At 29.3% G+C, this 19194-nt stretch overlaps 3 protein-coding genes across 5 annotated transcripts; 1 reads left to right on the top strand and 2 right to left on the bottom strand.

Annotated features, from left to right (window-relative positions):
• Positions 1-1054: 1054 nt before the first annotated feature.
• On the bottom strand, positions 1055-2889 carry LOC109605184 (zinc finger protein 70-like). The gene is made up of 2 exons (XM_020021751.2): positions 2149-2889; positions 1055-2057 (listed from the first exon to the last, which is right to left on the bottom strand). The coding sequence occupies exon 2, from the start codon at positions 2014-2016 to the stop codon at positions 1072-1074; it is 945 nt and encodes a 314-aa protein (XP_019877310.2). The 5' UTR covers positions 2017-2057; positions 2149-2889; the 3' UTR covers positions 1055-1071.
• Positions 2890-5745: 2856 nt separating this feature from the next.
• On the top strand, positions 5746-9697 carry LOC109606544 (glucosamine-6-phosphate isomerase-like). Of its 3 annotated transcripts, none has more exons than XM_049969352.1 (7): positions 5747-6314; positions 7137-7421; positions 7474-7658; positions 8995-9168; positions 9223-9263; positions 9330-9408; positions 9608-9617. In XM_049969352.1, exons 1-6 carry the CDS (start codon positions 6191-6193, stop codon positions 9334-9336), a joined length of 816 nt encoding a protein of 271 aa, XP_049825309.1. In that variant the 5' UTR covers positions 5747-6190; the 3' UTR covers positions 9337-9408; positions 9608-9617. The 3 variants fall into 3 exon arrangements, with proteins under 3 accessions (XP_049825310.1, XP_049825309.1, XP_049825308.1); XM_049969351.1 differs by lacking the exon at positions 9223-9263 and having other exon boundaries at positions 5765-5913; positions 5981-6314; positions 9608-9697; XM_049969353.1 differs by lacking the exons at positions 9223-9263; positions 9330-9408 and having other exon boundaries at positions 5746-6314; positions 9608-9673.
• Positions 9698-9874: 177 nt separating this feature from the next.
• Positions 9875-11864, bottom strand: LOC126266161 (zinc finger protein 143-like). The gene is made up of 6 exons (XM_049969349.1): positions 11725-11864; positions 11126-11461; positions 10903-11072; positions 10543-10732; positions 10186-10394; positions 9875-10134 (listed from the first exon to the last, which is right to left on the bottom strand). Exons 1-6 carry the CDS (start codon positions 11762-11764, stop codon positions 9934-9936), a joined length of 1146 nt encoding a protein of 381 aa, XP_049825306.1. The 5' UTR covers positions 11765-11864; the 3' UTR covers positions 9875-9933.
• Between the last annotated feature and the right edge of the window lie 7330 nt (positions 11865-19194).

The raw sequence follows: 19194 nt of genomic DNA, 5'->3' as shown, positions 1-19194 counted from the left end.
TGATAAAAATATGATGTTTTGGGTATTTTAATTCAACTTACGTTTCATTATATCACAACTTCCATGGAGGTTGATTTTAAGAAAAAAATATCAACGAAAACAAAGATTAGTAGGTAGAGTAGGTAAGTATATACTATATATGTGTAATTTATAATAGATTTTATTAAAAAATAACTTTAGTATCATCTTGTATACTATAAATTATTGGTTTTTCTATTTTACTATAGAATAAAAATAATGATAGATACTCAAAAATATTATTTATTTTCATTGTTAAAAAAAAAATCAAAAACCGTGTTCAGGTATTAACTTTCCTTCTGGATTGACAAAGAATAAGACGAAGTTTGCATAGTAGTTTTATGTAAAAATTAATTAATTTTATTTCATTGATACAGTTTAAATATTTTCTTTCTTAACTCCCACTTAACTTAAACACTTTACAATTGAAGAATAATCCACGTCCTGTTGATTCACATTTACTTGAATCATTTATTAATGCTGAATTAATTGATTAAGTAGACATGTAAACTACTTTTTTGGTATATATCTACAGGTGTTTCATAGTTAGTGCGACAATTATTTAGGGGTTGTAGAGGGCATCAAAATAAGTAATTTAATCAAATTGAAAATTGATGTTATACTACAGTTTATATAAGAGAAGAAAAATAGTCGAATCTAAATTATTAAATTAGTAAAAATCGTTATTTTTTTCCTAGTGCGTTAATGATTCTTTTCTTGATTTCTCAATTTTTTTCCATACGAATAATTTCCTTAAGTATGCCTGTAAAAGTATTTTCTAATTTATTCAAATAGTAAACTTGTATTCAAGTAAACTAAAAACTGAATAATTTATTATATTATACATTTTTAAAACTTTTATTTCTATTTATATTGTTATTATTTATCAATTATTGTAAATAATAACAATATGAACTTATTTGATTTAATTTATTTTTATGTATTTTGCAGAACATTTATAGAAGATCATAAAAATAAATACCTTTCTTCACACTAAACTTCATTAAAAAATCATTATTATTTAAAATACATTTCGTAAATCGAGTCTTTTCCCTATCTATATAAATGAATCTTCTCGTGAATTAGCAGATGATCATTCCTCTGGAAACTTTTCCCACAAACTCTACAGCTGTACTTGTAGCCAGTTCCATGAACACTCATATGTCTCTCCAGATCAAACTTATGTCGGTAGGTTTTCTTACAAACCCCACAAATGTACGGCTTGTTTGTATGATTCAATATATGCTTGTTCAGAGACATCAACGTGGGGAACCTCTTTCCACACTTTGAACACTTGTGAATACGTGGACCTTTATGATGAGCGTTGTTATGTTGTTTTAGGTACGAAGGTTTGGAAAACTGTTTGTTGCACTCGGCACAATACAAATTGTCATCATGAGGAGTATTAGAAGGAAACTCCAGTAATGGTTTTCGCCTCTTCCTCTTAACCTTAACCTTAATTGGGACAACAGTCTCCGTAATAGATGTGTCATTGTGGTTTTGTATAATTGGGTCAAATAGTGTAGACGGCTCCCGTTCTCGAGGTGGAGGACTGGATATTGGAATTGATGGTAAATTGAATAGGTTGATTGTTGGTGTCGTGTTGTGTATTGCGCTCATTGAATTTTGTTCATAATTGTTTTGTGCAATGCAATTGTTGTCAATTAGATCACACTGAGGTACATACTCGTGTTCAAATTTCTTTGGTGTTGGTTCATGATAATTTTGTAAAATTGGTTCGTTAACTGCAAACAATTGATCCGTATTTTGTGTAAAATTTATATTAGACTTGGGTGAACTATTAAGGGTTTCTCCTGAGTGATGGTTTTGCAAAGTTGATTCAAGTTCAATTTCTGGAGAATTCCTTTTATTCATGTATTCCGTTAAGTAATCATAAACATCTGATAAATCATCCTCATTATGAAACATGGACGTCATTATAATTATAAACATTTCTTTTGACAAAGACTTATTATCAATGTACTCTATAGGAGCCATGTCAAACAATATCTAGTAATAGTTTCATCAATATTATATACCTGGAATTAAAACACCTAATTTAATTTAGATAAATATAGAAATCTAAAGGTGTATAATATAAATATAACATAGTAAATTTGGTTTACTTACATCAAATTTTAAAACAGAAAAACACAGAATAAAGCACTCTTTCACTTAAAGTAGGTAAAACATAAAATAAAATAACAAATAACACAAAGTAGTGTGACAGAGACTTTAAGTTGAAGGTACAAAATAAATTAATGGTGTGAAACGTTTTGTAATATTTTGTTTGTTTTTTCAAGTTATTATACAGGGTGTCAGTCAATAAGTGTATCAAATTTTAATTAATTTGATCAATGCTGAGAAAAATAGGAAAAAAAGGTACACTTCTGGACCAATTTTATATTATATATTATAAAAAAGAAATTAAAATTGAATTATATAAAAAATAATTATTATAATCTACATATTCATTTTGGTTTGGCCCATAACAAAAAAATAAAGGTTGCATATAAATTTTCATAATAAATAGTGTTTTTTTTTCGTGTTCCAAAATTCAAATCAAAAGCATTTGATCGCATAGTGTGATACATAGACAGTAAAAGTTTCACACTAATTTTTACTGTCTCTAACAAGATTCGAATGGATCAAACGCTTTTTCATCAGTATAACTTTATTAAAAATAATTTGAGTACTGTAATATTACCACAAGAGCTATCGGAAACATATCTTTATATATCAAAATCACTAATCATTAAACAACAAATTGTAGAAAAGTTCCGGAATGGTGATGACAATTTCCAATTTTAACAGAAGGAATATACTGGAAGGAGTTCCGAAATGTGGTAGAAAACGAAAGACTAACAGAGCTTGGGACAGGAAAACAAAAACCCTTGTTGTCCGCGACACTTTTATCAGTGCGTCACTCATAAATCAATCAAAATAAAAGAATTCTGTGTGTTTATGAGTACCATAAAACGAAGACTAAAAGGAGCTGGTTTCTATGGTAGAAAACCAGCAATGAAGTCCTTCATTTCTGCAAACTATACAGCAGCGAAACAACTTCTGCAAGGGAACATGTGAACTGGACAGCTGGGCAAGGGAAACAATTTTATTTTCCGATGAAAGTTGGCTTCAATTATTCAAATCTGATATCATTTTATAGGAGGACCATTTAATGAAAGTTATAATCCCAGGTACACTAGACCTACTGTGAACCATGGTGGAGGAAGCGTTATGGTTTGGAGATGTTTTTCTGGGTTTGGCATGGGCCCACTAGTTAAATTAGACGGGATAATGAATCATTTTGTTTTTTGTGACATTCTAAAGAATCTTCTGCTTCCATTTGCCAAAGGTATCATGAGTTTAAGGTGAACTTTCCAGCACGACAACGATCCGAAACACATGTCTAAGTTAGTTAAAGAATGGTTCGCTTCTCAGGGAGTACGTGTCATGTTTTGGCCAGTACAAAACCCAGTTCTCAATCCAATGAAAAACCTTTGAGAAGAAATTGATCGGAAAAGACATGTAAAAAGACTGTCAAATATAAATGAACTGAAGAAGTTTGTACGATTATATTGAAAAGCTTCTAAAATCAATGAAGAAAAGGTGTTTAGAAGTTATTAATAATAATGGATATGCTACTAGGTACTAAATGAATATTTTTCAAATATTAATAAATATGCAACTAAACCCACTAATAAACAATTATGTTGCTGTATTGTTTTTATCAAATATACTGCATAACTGACAATAATATAGATATTTAAACGTACACTTTTATCAAGACAATTGAAAATTTCTAAAGTTGCTCTACATAAAATCGACAGTGTAGGTTAATTTTTAACTTAACTGTTATTTTCAAAATAATTAAATAAATTTGCCATATGACATGCGTTTGATAATGATCGCGTCTGATGATCAGTTTAGTTGATTTGACCTTTTCAGTATATTTAATATGTAGTTATCGATATGTTTATATTAATTGAAGGCCTCTTATATTAATTGTTTCATTAGTTGGAGTGTTTTATTGTTTTATCTTTGTCACACTCCAATTGTTACTAAAGGTCGTATCTTATCAATACGTCCCTAAAGAGATGCAACCTATCCAGACTAGTTTCAGCACTGTCAATAATTCCTCAACTAAATTATTTATTTATAACGTTATATTATTTTATTTTTTCTCAAATAAAATTTATATCACATTTTTTTTTATTTTCTTGAATCTCGTAAACATTTTGACATATCAATACATATTTATATAGATATAGACAATTACATAATTGTAGCAATCAGGAACTGGTAAATCGAAAAATCCTTTGGAATTGTTACCAATTCAATCATAAGCACTCTTATTGTGGGAACTTCTTATTGCATACGTTACGGTTGATGTGTTTTGCAAAAAATTTCATTAAAAATATAGTGGGTACAAGTTATCAAATTAAATACCATATTTTAGTAAAGTTTGCTTGATTCTCGAGTATCTTGCTCTAGTAAAATTTACGTATAAAACCAGAGAGAAAATAATTTAAATCGTGTATTCTCAATATTACATGACTCACATCATGTGATAATTAAAATTACTTCTTGTAATACCAGAATTGAATTCTTAACTAGTTTTTGCAAATGGAAAAGATTCATAACCGTCCCAACAATTTTTCGTCCTTGTGATTGACTTAATTTTGTTATGCTGAGAATGGTCTTTTCTGACATTCAATCCGTGAACTGATCCATCGGATCTTCCTCAGATTGGTCTTGTTCTTCCGAACCCAGTTGACAGGGAGCTGGCATCTTTGTCAGTTCTGTCTTCTGGTTCAGCATACCCCGTATATGCAAATATACGTCCTTTTCCTCCCATATATGATTTATCATACATGGTAACATTATGGTTATGATCGTTAGATCGGTGCCCGGAGAGGGATTTTTAACTTTCCCCGCTTTGACTCAAAAAAAAAAAAAATAATTTTATTTCCCTCAGGGTGGATCCACCTTGCCGTGGACCTGGGGCTCAGTATCGCTCCACAATCCAGTGGTAGTGGGAAGCAAACGGGTCCAACCCAGTAAGACCAATCCTTCCCCTGGAAGATCTCGCATCTTCCTCAGATTGATCTTGCTCCTCCCGAACCAATTAACAATGGGCTGGCTACTACGTCAGCTTTAGTCTTCTGATTCAGCTCACCCGCATATACCTCGCATTTATGTTTTCCATCTGGGTTGTGATCTTTTGGATCGGTACCCGGAGAGGGGTTTTCTGTCTTCTGAGTTTCCTCTCTCGATAAAAAAAATAATTTTGTTATTCCCCAGGATAGGTGAATCTATCCATCCGTCGTGGTCCTGGGGATCAGTACCCAGCAAGACCAATCCTTCTCCAGGAAGATCTTGTATCTTCCTCAGATTGGTCTTGCTTTTTCCGAACTCAGTTGACAGGGGCTGGCATCTACGCCAGCCTAACGTCTTCTGGTTCAGCTCACCCGCGTATGCTTTGCATCATTGGGTTATGACCTTCGGGATCAATACCCGGAGAGGGGTTTTCTGACGGTGAGTATTCGAATTGAAGAAATATCCTTCGGACAACGTTTTTGTACAAAAAATATAAAATCTTAGAGCATATTTCTTAACAAATTTGATCCATATAAATCATTTTTATAAAATAAACAGTGTTCAAGTTGTGCATTGTATTTACGTGTTAATTTAATAACCTTAAACACCCAAATATGTAGATATATTGTTAGATAAAACTAAAGGCAACCAGATGTTGTTATGGAAATTAAAGTCACTTGTCACACTAAAGTAATCCCTTGAATCCAAATTATATTAATATGTTTTTATCTAGAAATAATCTAAATATATAAGGCAGTAGATTTTTTGAACAATGAGCTTATGTTGAACTAAATTGTAGGTCAAACTTTGATAACGGGGTTGCATAGTCGAAAAAATTTTAACCGGTTTGCCCTTTACCTAGATCGTATCATGGACGGTAATGGCGATTGAGGCAAATCTAACATGAACCAGTCAGTCGGCGCGATACGGAATCATATGCACTTTATCAGTGCCACAAGCTAGCTTGTAAACAGGGTCAATAAACCTCGCACATCAACCGATATTCATCGGGAATTGTTTTTTTTTATCACTTTGTTCAGTTTGCGTTCTGGTTTTGTGTAGTTAACACAAAATGCGTCTAGTGATCTTAGATGATTCGAAGGATGTTGCAGAATGGGCAGCGAAATATGTGACTAAACGAATTAATGAATTCAATGCTGGACCGGACAACTACTTTGTATTGGGCCTGCCCACGGGTAAGGAATTAATTAATGAATAATCAATAAAAAATCGAATGTTTTACGAAGTATTCACCAATTCACTTTATTTTGGACAAACAATTATATATTTATACACTAGTACGAAATATTAACCTAAAAAAATGTACTAGAAACCAAAGATAATTAGATACAGATACTTTAAATTATATATATTTTTTAATTGTGTGATTTATGTATTTCAAATATTAATTAATATTATTAAAATTATTTCAACATCAAACAAAAAATCACTTAATTTTTGCATTCATTCCAAAAAAATAATTACATTTTAGGGATTTAACTTTTAAACTTATTTAAACTAGAGAGAATGTTATTGAAACTAATAAAACAACAGAAATAACAAATTATATCAACAGAAATAATATAAGAAGAAAATTATTTCAACAAACATTAAATGAAATAAATATAATACATTTTTAAAATAAATGTTGCTAGAAATATTGTAATAATTCTTTATGCATTTATGTATTTATAAAATGACGAATGTAGAAAGTAATTACTATAATATATCAAACACATTCACACACAACATATTTATAGATTCTTAGTTAAATCAATTATATGTATTTGCAATTATTTAGTTTTATTTTTAAATCGATTTAGTCCCACGACGCTATTTCTCGTTGTTTTACCACTGTTACATTTAAATTTAACATAAATGGTCCAATCTCAAAGCTTATGTATGCATTATATACAATTAATATTTATTTGTCTCAGCAAAAAAATTTTTTATTGAAATATAACTGTAAATTGTGTTAAATAAAATTTGTTTTATATATAGTATAAATCTAATTTAAGGCAGTACCCCATTGGGAATGTACAAGAAACTTATCGAATTTTACAAAGAGGGCAAAGTCAGTTTTAAGTACGTAAAAACTTTTAACATGGACGAATACGTCGGTTTACCCAGGGAACATAAAGAGAGCTATCACTATTTCATGTGGCACAATTTGTTTAAACACGTAGACATCGATCCCAAGAACGTGCACATCCTTGATGGAAACGCCGAAGATCTGGCAGCTGAGTGCACAAATTACGAAAAGAAGATCGCTGAAGCGGGTGGAATTGAACTTTTCATTGGCGGTAAGCTTCCAATAGTTACTCATTTATTTAGACTGTATGTACTTTTTTGAAGGTATCGGACCTGATGGACATATTGCATTTAACGAACCAGGATCGTCGTTGGTGTCGAGGACGAGGGTGAAGACGTTAGCTCAAGATACTTTGGAGGCTAACGCTAGATTTTTCGACAATGATATCAGCAAGGTGCCAAAACAAGCCTTAACAGTTGGAGTTGGAACTGTTATGGATGCTAAAGAAGTAAGTAGTTTTACAACGAACAGACAGTATAACTAATTGTAATTATGTTTTGGTAGTTACAATACATTAAAATAAAAATAAAATTTAATAACAGATATCAATTAACTAATATTGAGAACACATGTTTGCGATGATAATGGAACCACATGTTATTGTTATAATATATTTGTAGGTATACGGCGATTAGATTAAAAGTGTACATATTTACAAGTTAAGATTATGTTACCACTTGATTTTTTAAATTAAATAATTCTACTACTTACAGATTTCAGTATCAGTCTCCAGACCATTTTTTTGATATGTTTACGGCAATAGTGAAGAAATACCTAAAATATATTTTTGTGTTAGAGATTTTCAGAGTTTAAACATTCAATCTTGTCTAGAAACTAGAAAGAAGAAAATAAAAATAATAAATTGTCTATATGTACAGGATATTTGCAACGCTAAGATTGAATAGAAACTTGTATTTAATCGCGTTCTATATAAAAAATAATTAATTACTTATTTCGCTGAGAGTGATATTTTTGGTTTGATTTAGATTAGACCTAATTCTCTTACACGATAGATACGTTCCCAAAAAATTCGTGTAAAAGGAGAATTAGGTGTAAACAATATTAAAAAATTCTTGTTAGACTTCACTTAAGAATTTATTTCATGCTTACACATTTCAATTCATTAAATATATTATATTTTAAAAAAGGAAAATAATATAATAATATGAGATTCAAGAAAAAAATAGAATATTAAAATCGTGTTAAAACAATTCGTTTAAAAAGAGTTAGGTATATTAAGACACCTAACATAATTGTGATTACAACATGTACAGGATATCCCACAACTTATCCGATGAATTTTAACCAAATACATAAAAGATGATTTAACAAAAAAAGCTGTTTGAAATTGTTCTCATTGATTTGAATGCAAGCTTGGACCCGTCAAATCCAATTTTGGCGTCTTCGTTCATATGTTCCTTCTTCCTGCTATCGCAAATTATTGTTATGCCCTTCTGATCCTATCAAACAATTCTTCATTATTTTAAAGTGATACGTACTGATGATACTTCTTTTTTAAATAATTATTTATAATTATAATAATTTATTGTTTTCAATTCAGGTTTCAAAGATTATATTTTATTATTTGTTATGTTGTTTATGTTTAAATTGACTTCTTAAATTTAACTGTGAAAATGTGGTCAAAATTTGTTGGATAAGTTGTGAAATATTATACTTCATTGTAAAATAGACATGAATTTCAGATATCATTTACTATTACATTTAACAGAAATTCTATCAGTTGTTTTAAATTAAACGCAAGTTTTAAATAAGTTTCTCCCTAGGTAATGATTTTAATTACTGGTACCCATAAGGCGTTTGCTTTATATAAGGCTATAGAAGAAGGTGTTAATCATATGTGGACCGTTTCTGCTTTCCAACAACATCCGCATACACTGATGATTTGTGACGAGGATGCAACTTTGGAATTAAAAGTCAAGACTGTTAAATATTTTAAGGCAAGTTCTAACCTTTTTTCTCAATTGGGTAAATATACTGCATGTTGTTTTTAGAATGTGCAAAATGAATTGGCAAAGAAAGCCGATAATCGGAGGTATTGCTTAATTTTTTGTGTTTTGTGTTTTGTTTGTAATTAACATCATTTTTATTTCTAACACAGGCTCTAAGCAATGTTCATCACAAGCTGATTGAAGATGATAAATCTATTCAACATACTAGGATTATTCATTGAGAATATGGTACGAATATTACGTCATTCAAATAGTATTAAGAAGTAAACGCATTATTACTAGTTGAAAAACTACATTTAATTTTTGTTCTTACTATTATTTAAATAGATTAATACTACAATTTTTAAGGGCTGGCTTTTATTGTAGCATGTGCATTTAATTTTATATTATGTCAACATGATTATTAATAGTTCATTTTCTTTTTCAGTCGCTGGCGGATCTACACAATAAATTGATTGATGGATAACGATATTTTTTTAAAATTATAGTATTTTATCAAATTATAAATGTATATTTTTAAATTATTGTTTTTTTTTTTACCCTATTTAAAGTACGAGATAATAAATGAATTCTTTAAGTATATAAAAATTCAATATTGTCAATTCAGCAGACTAAATGCTATTAAATTAAATCTTCTGCGCATTATAAAAAAGAAGAATTTTCTTCCAACATTTAATGATACATAAACACAATGTTTTATGTTTTAATATATATTGAATTAAATATGTAAAAAATATGTATAAAATAAATAAATTAAACTAAATCAACAACAATTTCAGTTCCATCTCTCCCAACAATAACTTTATGCTTCACTCTCTTATGCAAATTTAAAGCAGATTCTTGCTTGAATTTTTGCATACACCCTTCAAAATTGCACTCAAATGGTCTCTGAGTTTGATGAGCCATATTATGTTTATACAAACTTGAATACTCTGTAAATCTTTTGTTACATCCCTGTGAAAATAATTGTGAGAGATTTAATTCATGAATAAATACAACACTTACCTCTATACTACAAACATATGGTTTCTCTCCAGAGTGTATTCGGAGATGATTTTTATAGTTTGTAGCTGAAGAAAATGCTTTTTTGCAATGGGGTTCTGTACATACATAAGGTCTTTCACCTGTATGTGACCTTATGTGGACTTTACGAATGTTTGATGTTGTAAAAGATTTTCCACAACCAGCTATAGGACACATGAATGGCCGCTCACCTATAAAATAATAAGTATAAGCTTTTGTCAAATGTCTCTACTATGGTACTAATAGTTTCTTTGCTTTCCATCAAACAAAGTGTTTCTTAACCTTTAGTTTGGGCAATTACCATTACTAACAAAATTGTTGTAATAAATAATACAATACCAGTGTGTATCCTAACATGCTTTTGCAAATCTCCAGTTGTTTTGAACTGTTTAGAACACATGGGGCAGTTATATGGTTTTTCTCCAGTGTGGGTTCTAAAGTGTGATTTCAGTGAGTAGTTGGTTGCAAAGGACTTATTGCAGTCTTCTGCTGGACACTTAAATGGCCTAGAATGACTTCTGATATGTACCTATAATGAAAAAGTAAATTTTTGATAATAAAATAAATAAAATTGTATGTTTTATTTTCATTTAATTTTATGTAGAAATATATGCACAATAAAATCAGATTTAAATTTTAAATAAGTAAACAAGTTTTTCTTTAATGATTAAAAATAAAATATATTGTAGTTTTACTTACATTAAAATGTGTCGGATTTGAATATGCCTTGTCACAGTCTTCATATGTGCAAATATATTTCTTTTCCTTTTTCATTTCCTGTGGAGATTCAACATTACAATAATATACATTCATTCCTTCTGTATCTTCAACCATTCCATCAACCAATTCAATAATTTCATAACTGTTGTCTAAAAATATTCATCATTATATAAATATTATCTGTGAAAAATTATAAGTTTACCTGTTTTAATGTCAGTATTTTCATTGATTTCTACATCAGTTGTTGTAATTAAGTGAGGTTCAATAGTTTCAAAATTTTCATCTTCATCAGTGGTCAAGAGAATTTTGCATTCATCTAATTTAATAATTTTAACATTTTGATTGCATTTGACAGTATCTATAGCTTCCATTTGATCCTCACCTCCGATGCCCCCATTTGTAGCTTCATGTTCATCTTTTAATGTTAATAATACAATTTGTTGTTCACTATCAGCAGTGTCTTTGTAACATATATTTTCATTGTTACTTATGATTGTGTAATATTTATACACTTCACCAGCTTCTTGACTGTTGAAGTCTAAAATACAAAATGTATATGATATTTTAAGGTAATCAAAGACTATGTGTCTAGTATGCAGCAGTATATCTAGCAATTTATTTAAAGAATTATTTATTTTATTTGTGTACAAACAACAACGTTCGATAGATTTCTATGGAGTGGAATTTTATCACACCATTTGCTTAGATACACTTGTTGTGATTTCTTATGTGAAAACACAAATAGCGGGAGAAAATCCACTGAAATTTAAATGTAACATAAAAATAAACTTGGGAAATTACCCATAATGGATTGTACAACATCAATCGGCAAATCAACCATCACAGAACGCCGTTAAAAGATACACAAGCGCACTGATTACCACGGCGCCAAATTTGAATATATTGATTCCGTTTTACGTTTGACAAATGGCTAATTAAATTTTGTTTATGATAATTAAAAACTTTATCATATTTTTGTAGTTATAGTTACGTCTGTAGAATATAGTCATATGAACAATATGTTGTTGACACGTATCCAATATGATTATTTAATAAATATTAAGTACAGATCAAATTTAAAACATATTTGTTTAAAATATAAATTTCCTCTTAATTAATTGAAATAAGCCAAACTAATTTATTGTTACTCTGCCAATATTTTTGGTGTATTTAAAAGTTCGACGTACAACCAAAGATTAAGTTTTTGTTAAAACTGGCAACATTGTACCAGACTGGATTCTTAAAATTATATTACAAAGTACAAGGAAAGAAAATTTGTTTTGCATCGAAGCCGAAAAATTTGTATAAAAAGAAAAGTATATGGAGAAAAGCAAAAATAATTACAATAATTTATAATTATATATTTATATACGACACTTCTGTCGGAATCTCTGATGTTTCAAAATCAAATTATTTAGTCTTGACGCCCTTTTTAACAACGTTGTAGGTTTTCTATGGTAGATTTCTATGATGCGTGGAAGAACTTGAGGCGGGGACGGGCTAAAATCACTCAATATCAATCGCCAATTATAAATTTTCAGGGTTGCGCACCGAACATTATAATTTAAAACATCAGTGTATTCAAACTTTGTAATAAATGTGATATTTTTATGGTTTTTCTATTATTAAATATTAATAGTAAAATTTCAATTGATGTATAAATATTAACGTGTTTTATAATTTTCAGGCGTAAATGAATATCTTTTATAATAAAAAATGAATGAAATATTTGGCATAGCTAGATACAGCTAGATTGATTATTATAAGTAGTTGGTTAAATCTAGAGAACAGTATTACAGTTTATCAATTATATAATAGTAGTTAAAGTGTTAGTCTTGTTTATTAATAATTAATAACATTGAAATATCTAAATTTACTACGCTTTACCTTTAAAATCTAAATTTGCTCCGACCAATCATCAGTTTAAACCACCATCCCATATAAAACCTATCCAATTGCTTTGAAGAAATCTTCTGATCGATTCGAGGTTTAGTTTATCCTTCCTTTTAAGGGTAAATAGTAAACCTCCTTATCCCAATTGTAATACTCTTGATTTTCAACGGGGATGCAAGATAGAAAGGTGTGAGGAAAGTGACAATTCGGATGAGGAGTTCTACGTTCCAGGTAAGGACAACTGTAGTTTGTTATGCAATTTGTTGTTCCGCTGTTTTAAATTTTTCGTCTAGGTCCCCGGGATTCCATCTATTTTAGTCCATTCGTCACCAGTAGTAAGGAGAGGACCAGGAAGGAATATCATGTCAGAAAATCACCCAGAGCTGCTGCTGCATCACGAGTTTTACCGAATAGAAGGTAACATTTGTTATAATTAATGTAAGAAATTGTTTATTTATAAATTTGAAATGAACGGGACGCGTATAGGAAAGGATAAGAAAAAATTTCCACAGCTCTGCCGATTGATCGAGTTATACAGATTTCAGGTGGAAGATCTAGATAAAAGGTTCCAAAACGTTTGATGAAGGTTACTTTTCTATGCAACGCCAAAGCTTGAGAATGTCCGTGCTGGCAAATGACGCGCGGAGGAAAATCAATTCTCCTGGTTTGACGATGAAAAGTATTCTGAAAATTGATGGCGTAAAATTATCCAAAAAGTCTGAGCTCTTTAGAGATGATGTTGACGGTGAAATTGAAGAAAGTAATTTTAAAACTGTAGTCCAATTATTATTCACTGTGTTAAATTATTAAATGTTTTATTTGTGATTATTAGCTATTTAAGTTTTTATCGAATTGACTTTTTGTATTATAAGCCTAATAAAAATAAATTTATCCACTTTATAAATGTTGTTTATGTTGCCATCAATACTCTCTTATAAAACTAACAGTATATACGAGTAAAATCATTGTCCATAACAAAATTTGATTACACTGTTTGCATTTTATTCGATATACCATCATAAATTTATGATCCTTATTTGAAATTTTAGGTTTCCACTCTTTAAAACTTCCACATTTACTGAATTTATAGCACATCATCCAGGACAACCCACCACCCATATTACAATACACACTTTTAATGATTTAATGGTTTAACAGTTCCAGTTTTGTCTTCTTAACTGATTAATTTAGAGGATGTCAGATTTGATCTTCGAATCAAAGAGTAAATTCCATTAATAGGAGGTGTAGTTGATGAATCGTTTATCAGATAGATTCGATAGCACTGAAGGTCTTCAGGAAGACACCAGATCGACATCTTCGAAATTCGAATTAGACTATGAAAAATTAATTTATCTAGAATTGTGGACACTCTATTATTATGCATTTTGATGCCTTGGAATTGTAGCTTTTTTTATGCATGTTTAGGCAAATTACAGAGACACGCCTAAATTTTTTCATATTATATATACTATTTTTTTAAGAGAAAACATTAAATACATTAATTAATTGAAACTTCTAAAAACTTCAACTTCTTAACAATGCTAAATAAAATATGTAACAAGTTTAATCAAATTATTTCAGGCATCGTCGATCTGGCTTGTAGTAGAATTAGTTTTGAAGTTAAATACGTTTTTGTGGTGTTGATTATTTTCTACAAAACTTAAATTGTGAATTACGACTGCTAGTTTTATGACTGGAGATCTTCTATAATTTACAACATTCTTATAATACACTTTCATAACATTGATTGATCGACCTTTTTACAGCTGGTTCTGGTAATATCATAGCTTTGTTTGAGTGAAAAGTGATGAACCGAGAGTTAGAGAGTCCCACATTAAAGTAGTTGGACTGAGTTCTTAGATAGGATTCGGCATTCTCACGAAATACTTACGTCTGTATCCACCGATTGTGGTACTTGGTGTGGGAATATGTCGATTCTTATTCGAATATTCCCATTTGTCCCGTCGATAAAAAATGGAAATCTCGAAACATTTCTCATCGGTTTCTGTATAGTATGGACAAATTATGTTGATACACGACTGGAAAATGATACGTCAAATCAACTTGATTATCCGCGTATACAATGACGTCGTAATGATTTTTGATGTAGATCTAACTACATTAATAAATATTAATGATTGGGTTAGTCAGTCCTAGAATTATCCCTTATTCGCCACCGCATTTATTATAAGTTATTAAAAATTTATAGACTCAATTAATGTCATGTTTTATTATCAATTTTATGATATAATTTAATAGATTTTTACAATTATGGGATTAATAAAGATTTGCAGTTTAATGTACTTCTCCCTCATGGTGCTATTGTGTGATGTACAAAGACCTTTCATTAAAATTTTTTTAATCACCACATGAAAATTAATTTTATACTCCTACTGCGTAGAAATATGATTCCGATTTTTGGTTATTTCTCTTTTAAATCACCAATTTAGTATCCAAAAATAATGTAAGTATGCCAAAAACTTTTACTGCGAGTGTAATTCACGTTATCTATCTTCATTTGAAGCTATAAATTTCAGTCTTCTTCTTTTGTTTTACAATGAGATGTTTTATCTTAAGTCAAAGGATTGTTGTGAGAAATCATCGAGTTGGATTTTAAATCTTGAACCACTGGTAGTCATTACTATAGCAACTTTTTAAAGTCTTAAATATTTTATCCACGACTCTTTTATTTAATGTGAACTGTTAAAATAATATTAATTTATTATTTTTTATTTATATAAAATATTACATATATTTTTTTGAATTAAGCAGGATTAAGGGATTTTTAATGATTAAATATGTATGTGTTATTTAATTTAACAATAACACTTTTTCCGTGATATAGACTCAATAGGCCAGTCATTATAGGGAGTTCTCGTATAAAACTTCTATTTTGACATCCCAAAACTTGTTTCAAAATTCACACATGATATGATGGCCGTAACTTAAAAAATCAGTCTGATTTAAATTTATACGTCTAATTTGATTAAAAATTCTCGATGTTTTCTGCGGTTGATGTCTGGAGATTGGAACGGGCAAGACAAAACATCGATGCCTTGGTCTTAATCAATGTGTCATAATTTTGGATTCGTGTTTGGAATCGTTTTCAAGAAAAATACATTTTTTAAAAGTATTATTTCTTTAATATATGGAAGAAGAATTGGAGAATCCCTAAAGCATAATTAAACTGCCACTATGTTTTCAATCAATCAATTTCGATGTCTCTGTGTTTTTCTTGGTTGCATGGTATAAATATGTTATGTTATTAAAGACCTTTGTTTTCTTTTCATGTTAATAAAAATATTTTAATACTTTTTTGTTACTTTGTGTACTGAGTTATAATTGAATAAAATTTAGGAAACGCTTTTGTTAATTACAACTACCTAAATTCAATTTAAAAATTTAAGAAAAGAAATAACGCAATTAGGCCACCTAATTACAGAAAATGATGTTAAATCAGTCTAAAATAAAGTCAATGCAATAAAAAGGTCACCAGTTCTCAAATCTTAGACAATTAAAACTTTGGTTAGCAACATTGATATTATCAAATGTTCATAACATTTCCAAATCACCCAAAAACTCATCCAACATCTAAAAAATATACTTTCAATATGTCTAGTTCACAAAATAATGCATTTGAAACTCTCAAAAAACTTTTTACTTTTGAATCTTTTATTTAATGATAGACAAAGGCGAATCAAATTACTGTATAACCGAAAAAGAACTTTTAGCAATAATCTGGAATGTTTCGTCCTTACGTTTACGGTCGAGAAATTACAAATATCAGACTACAAATCATTAACACCGCTAAATAATGTTAAAATCTTGACCTGAGGCAGTATTTTAAACCATAATGTATTTGAAAATGATCAAAATTCAATATTTAATCAATAAACAAAAAAACTAAACAATAATAAAATATCGATGTTTGATTTCCGATGATCTTGAATATTAAGTTAAATTCATAAACGTTCACCGTTTTCGAACCTTGTAAAAAATTATTTGGAACTAACACAAGTTCAAAGTTATTTAAAATGAAACGTATGAATTATATTTAATTCTAATCTTAATATAATCTAATTGTAAAAACAAGAGATTTTGAATATACAAATAATGTAAGAACGAAGTAAGAAACAGAAATGGTAATACAAAGGACAATATTTAGATGATAACCAAAAATAAGAAACCTATTAAATGTACTATTTAAATAAAAACATAGTATCTGAGTAGAAGTATTGGCTATGTGTAAGCGGAGAGATTACCGTGTTTCATGCGACTCTGGATTATTGGATGGTTGCTTAAGGGCCGATTACACGACACGTTCCTGATCACCCGATCTCTGTTTTCCCCACTCCTCGACAGAGTGTTGTATTTACTCAAACCTTTTTCTGACCTGCCTAACTATTCAGGATGTTCGTAAAAATGGCCTGCCCTCATTAACTTGTAGCTTCAACTGGTAAACAATAAGTTTAAACTCTCCTTTGAGAGACAGAACGTCCCCTACAACAATACTACTTCAATCAGTGAACTACCGTCCCCGGAACTTCCTATGGAGAAGAGTCTTTAGTCGGTGAAAATCCGACAGTCTTCGACTCTCATCAGGAGTGCGTCTTTGAAAGATTTTCCCCAGCTAATAGGTCAAAGAAGCTTTTGCAAGTTGAAATTTAATAAAAATTTTTGGCAATGATATCTATCAAACATATCAATATTGTCCGTAAATAAGAAGAACTTGAAAATGATTTAATATATAAGTATAAAAGTCAAGGTAAGTAAGTACTTACTGTACTATGTACACATATATTCACAATTTGATACACTTTATTTTTTTAATGTTGTAATTTATGTGTGTATCGGTTGACCAAATAGAGGAACACAAAAAAGTATTACCAAAAGTGTTCTTGAAAAAAGCTTTGAAAATTTCTAAAATGTCCACCGGGTTATCAGAAAATTTGTTTTTTTTTCTAAATTGCATATTTTTTACACTATATCTTACAATAAAATAAAGAAAAATATATCAGCCGATAACTTCAGTTTGTTTTGACGGAAGTCGATAAATTTTGTATATAATCAAAGAATTTTATTTACACTCTTCTACGTTTTACAAATATTCGTACCTGTTTTATATAAACAGGTGGACATAAACATTTTCATATATAGGTAAATAAATCATAAACTTTACTTTTTAATATTGCTATATTATTATTATTACTTTAAATACATAATTTCAAAATCCCTAAGAAGATATGACTTTTTTAAAAATATTTCATATTTATAGTCATATTATATTTTTTCTTAATTTAATTTTATTTTTCTAGTAGTTTGATGTAAAAATAGAGAAACTTTCTCTTACATATTATTGTGGAATTTTAGTGCGTAAAACACGAAAATTCTTTCGAATTTCCTTCGGAAGATTGTTACATGTAACTCAACAAGTAATAAATATTTAAAATAAACTAAATATTATTCAAATTGTTTAATTATTTATTGTTTTAATAAACATGCATTTTCTGGAGTCGATGTCCGTATCAGATGTTATACCACATCAAATTATACAAATTTATATTTGTGTAATATTGTAAGAACATCTAATTTCTTACTCACATAATTAATATAATTAACATCTCATTTATTCTTAATTTCAGGGGTAACGGAAATGTTAAATCATGTAATAAATTTTAGAAATATTTTTTTTCGAGATATGTTTTTTTAATATTGAAAGAAGTATATATTAATAAGATAATTTAAGTAAAAGTAAAATAATATTTAATGACTATAACATAAATAATGAGATTTTATTAAAATTATGATTGTAAACTAAAGGCGGTTGAAATCGCTTTAAATGATAATAATAAAAAAATAATAATAGTAATAGTAATAATTATTTTTTAATATGTAGTGGTAAGGTTATTAAACGATTTGCTTTTGCAGGTGAGAATTTTTACTGTTTTGGGGTGATTACCTAGTCACTTCTCATAACTAATTAGCTTGAACGAAATCATTATTGCCATATGCACTGAAAACAATATGCTGTTCTCATAAGGTAGTTGGTCTGTAATCTTGTGTGAATTTATGAAACATAACACTTGCGAATCAATAATGATATAAAGCGCAACTTTTTATGTTTTCCTTAATATGTTATATTGTTAATTAAGTAAAGAATGCCACATTATTTTAAAATGATTTTCTATTCACATATTAATAATTGTAGATTTCATTTTTATCATTACATTATTCGTTAGGATGAATTTTGAAACTAATCTTAAACTTTCATCGACATCCTATTGCAGTCGCCTTGAATAAAACGTCGCAAAAACACGGCAATAAGCAACTACGAAGTGTAGTTGATGACTTCTTGGCGCACACTTGCAAATAGAACCA

This window comes from Aethina tumida, chromosome 7 (genome assembly GCF_024364675.1).
Source record: "Aethina tumida isolate Nest 87 chromosome 7, icAetTumi1.1, whole genome shotgun sequence".
Lineage (NCBI taxonomy): Eukaryota > Metazoa > Arthropoda > Insecta > Coleoptera > Nitidulidae > Aethina > Aethina tumida.
Note: the sequence above shows the minus strand (reverse complement) of the source record. Positions and strands in the feature narration are given on the sequence as shown.

Bases quoted from the DNA above. Each gene is read 5' to 3' on its own strand.
- LOC109606544 (XM_049969351.1), top strand. From the start codon at position 6,191: ATGCGTCTAGTGATCTTAGATGATTCGAAGGATGTTGCAGAATGGGCA. The intron at 7,422-7,473 runs GTAAGCTTCCAA...ACTTTTTTGAAG, and splicing joins AATTGAACTTTTCATTGGCG to GTATCGGACCTGATGGACAT. The intron at 7,659-8,994 runs GTAAGTAGTTTT...GTTTCTCCCTAG, and splicing joins CTGTTATGGATGCTAAAGAA to GTAATGATTTTAATTACTGG.
- LOC126266161 (XM_049969349.1), bottom strand. From the start codon at position 11,764: ATGGTTGATTTGCCGATTGATGTTGTACAATCCATTATGG. The intron at 11,462-11,724 runs GTAATTTCCCAA...TTTGTATTTTAG, and splicing joins TGTTGTACAATCCATTATGG to ACTTCAACAGTCAAGAAGCT. The intron at 10,733-10,902 runs GTAAGTAAAACT...TTTTCATTATAG, and splicing joins CAAATCCGACACATTTTAAT to GTACATATCAGAAGTCATTC.
- LOC109605184 (XM_020021751.2), bottom strand. From the start codon at position 2,016: ATGGCTCCTATAGAGTACATTGATAATAAGTCTTTGTCAAAAGAAATG.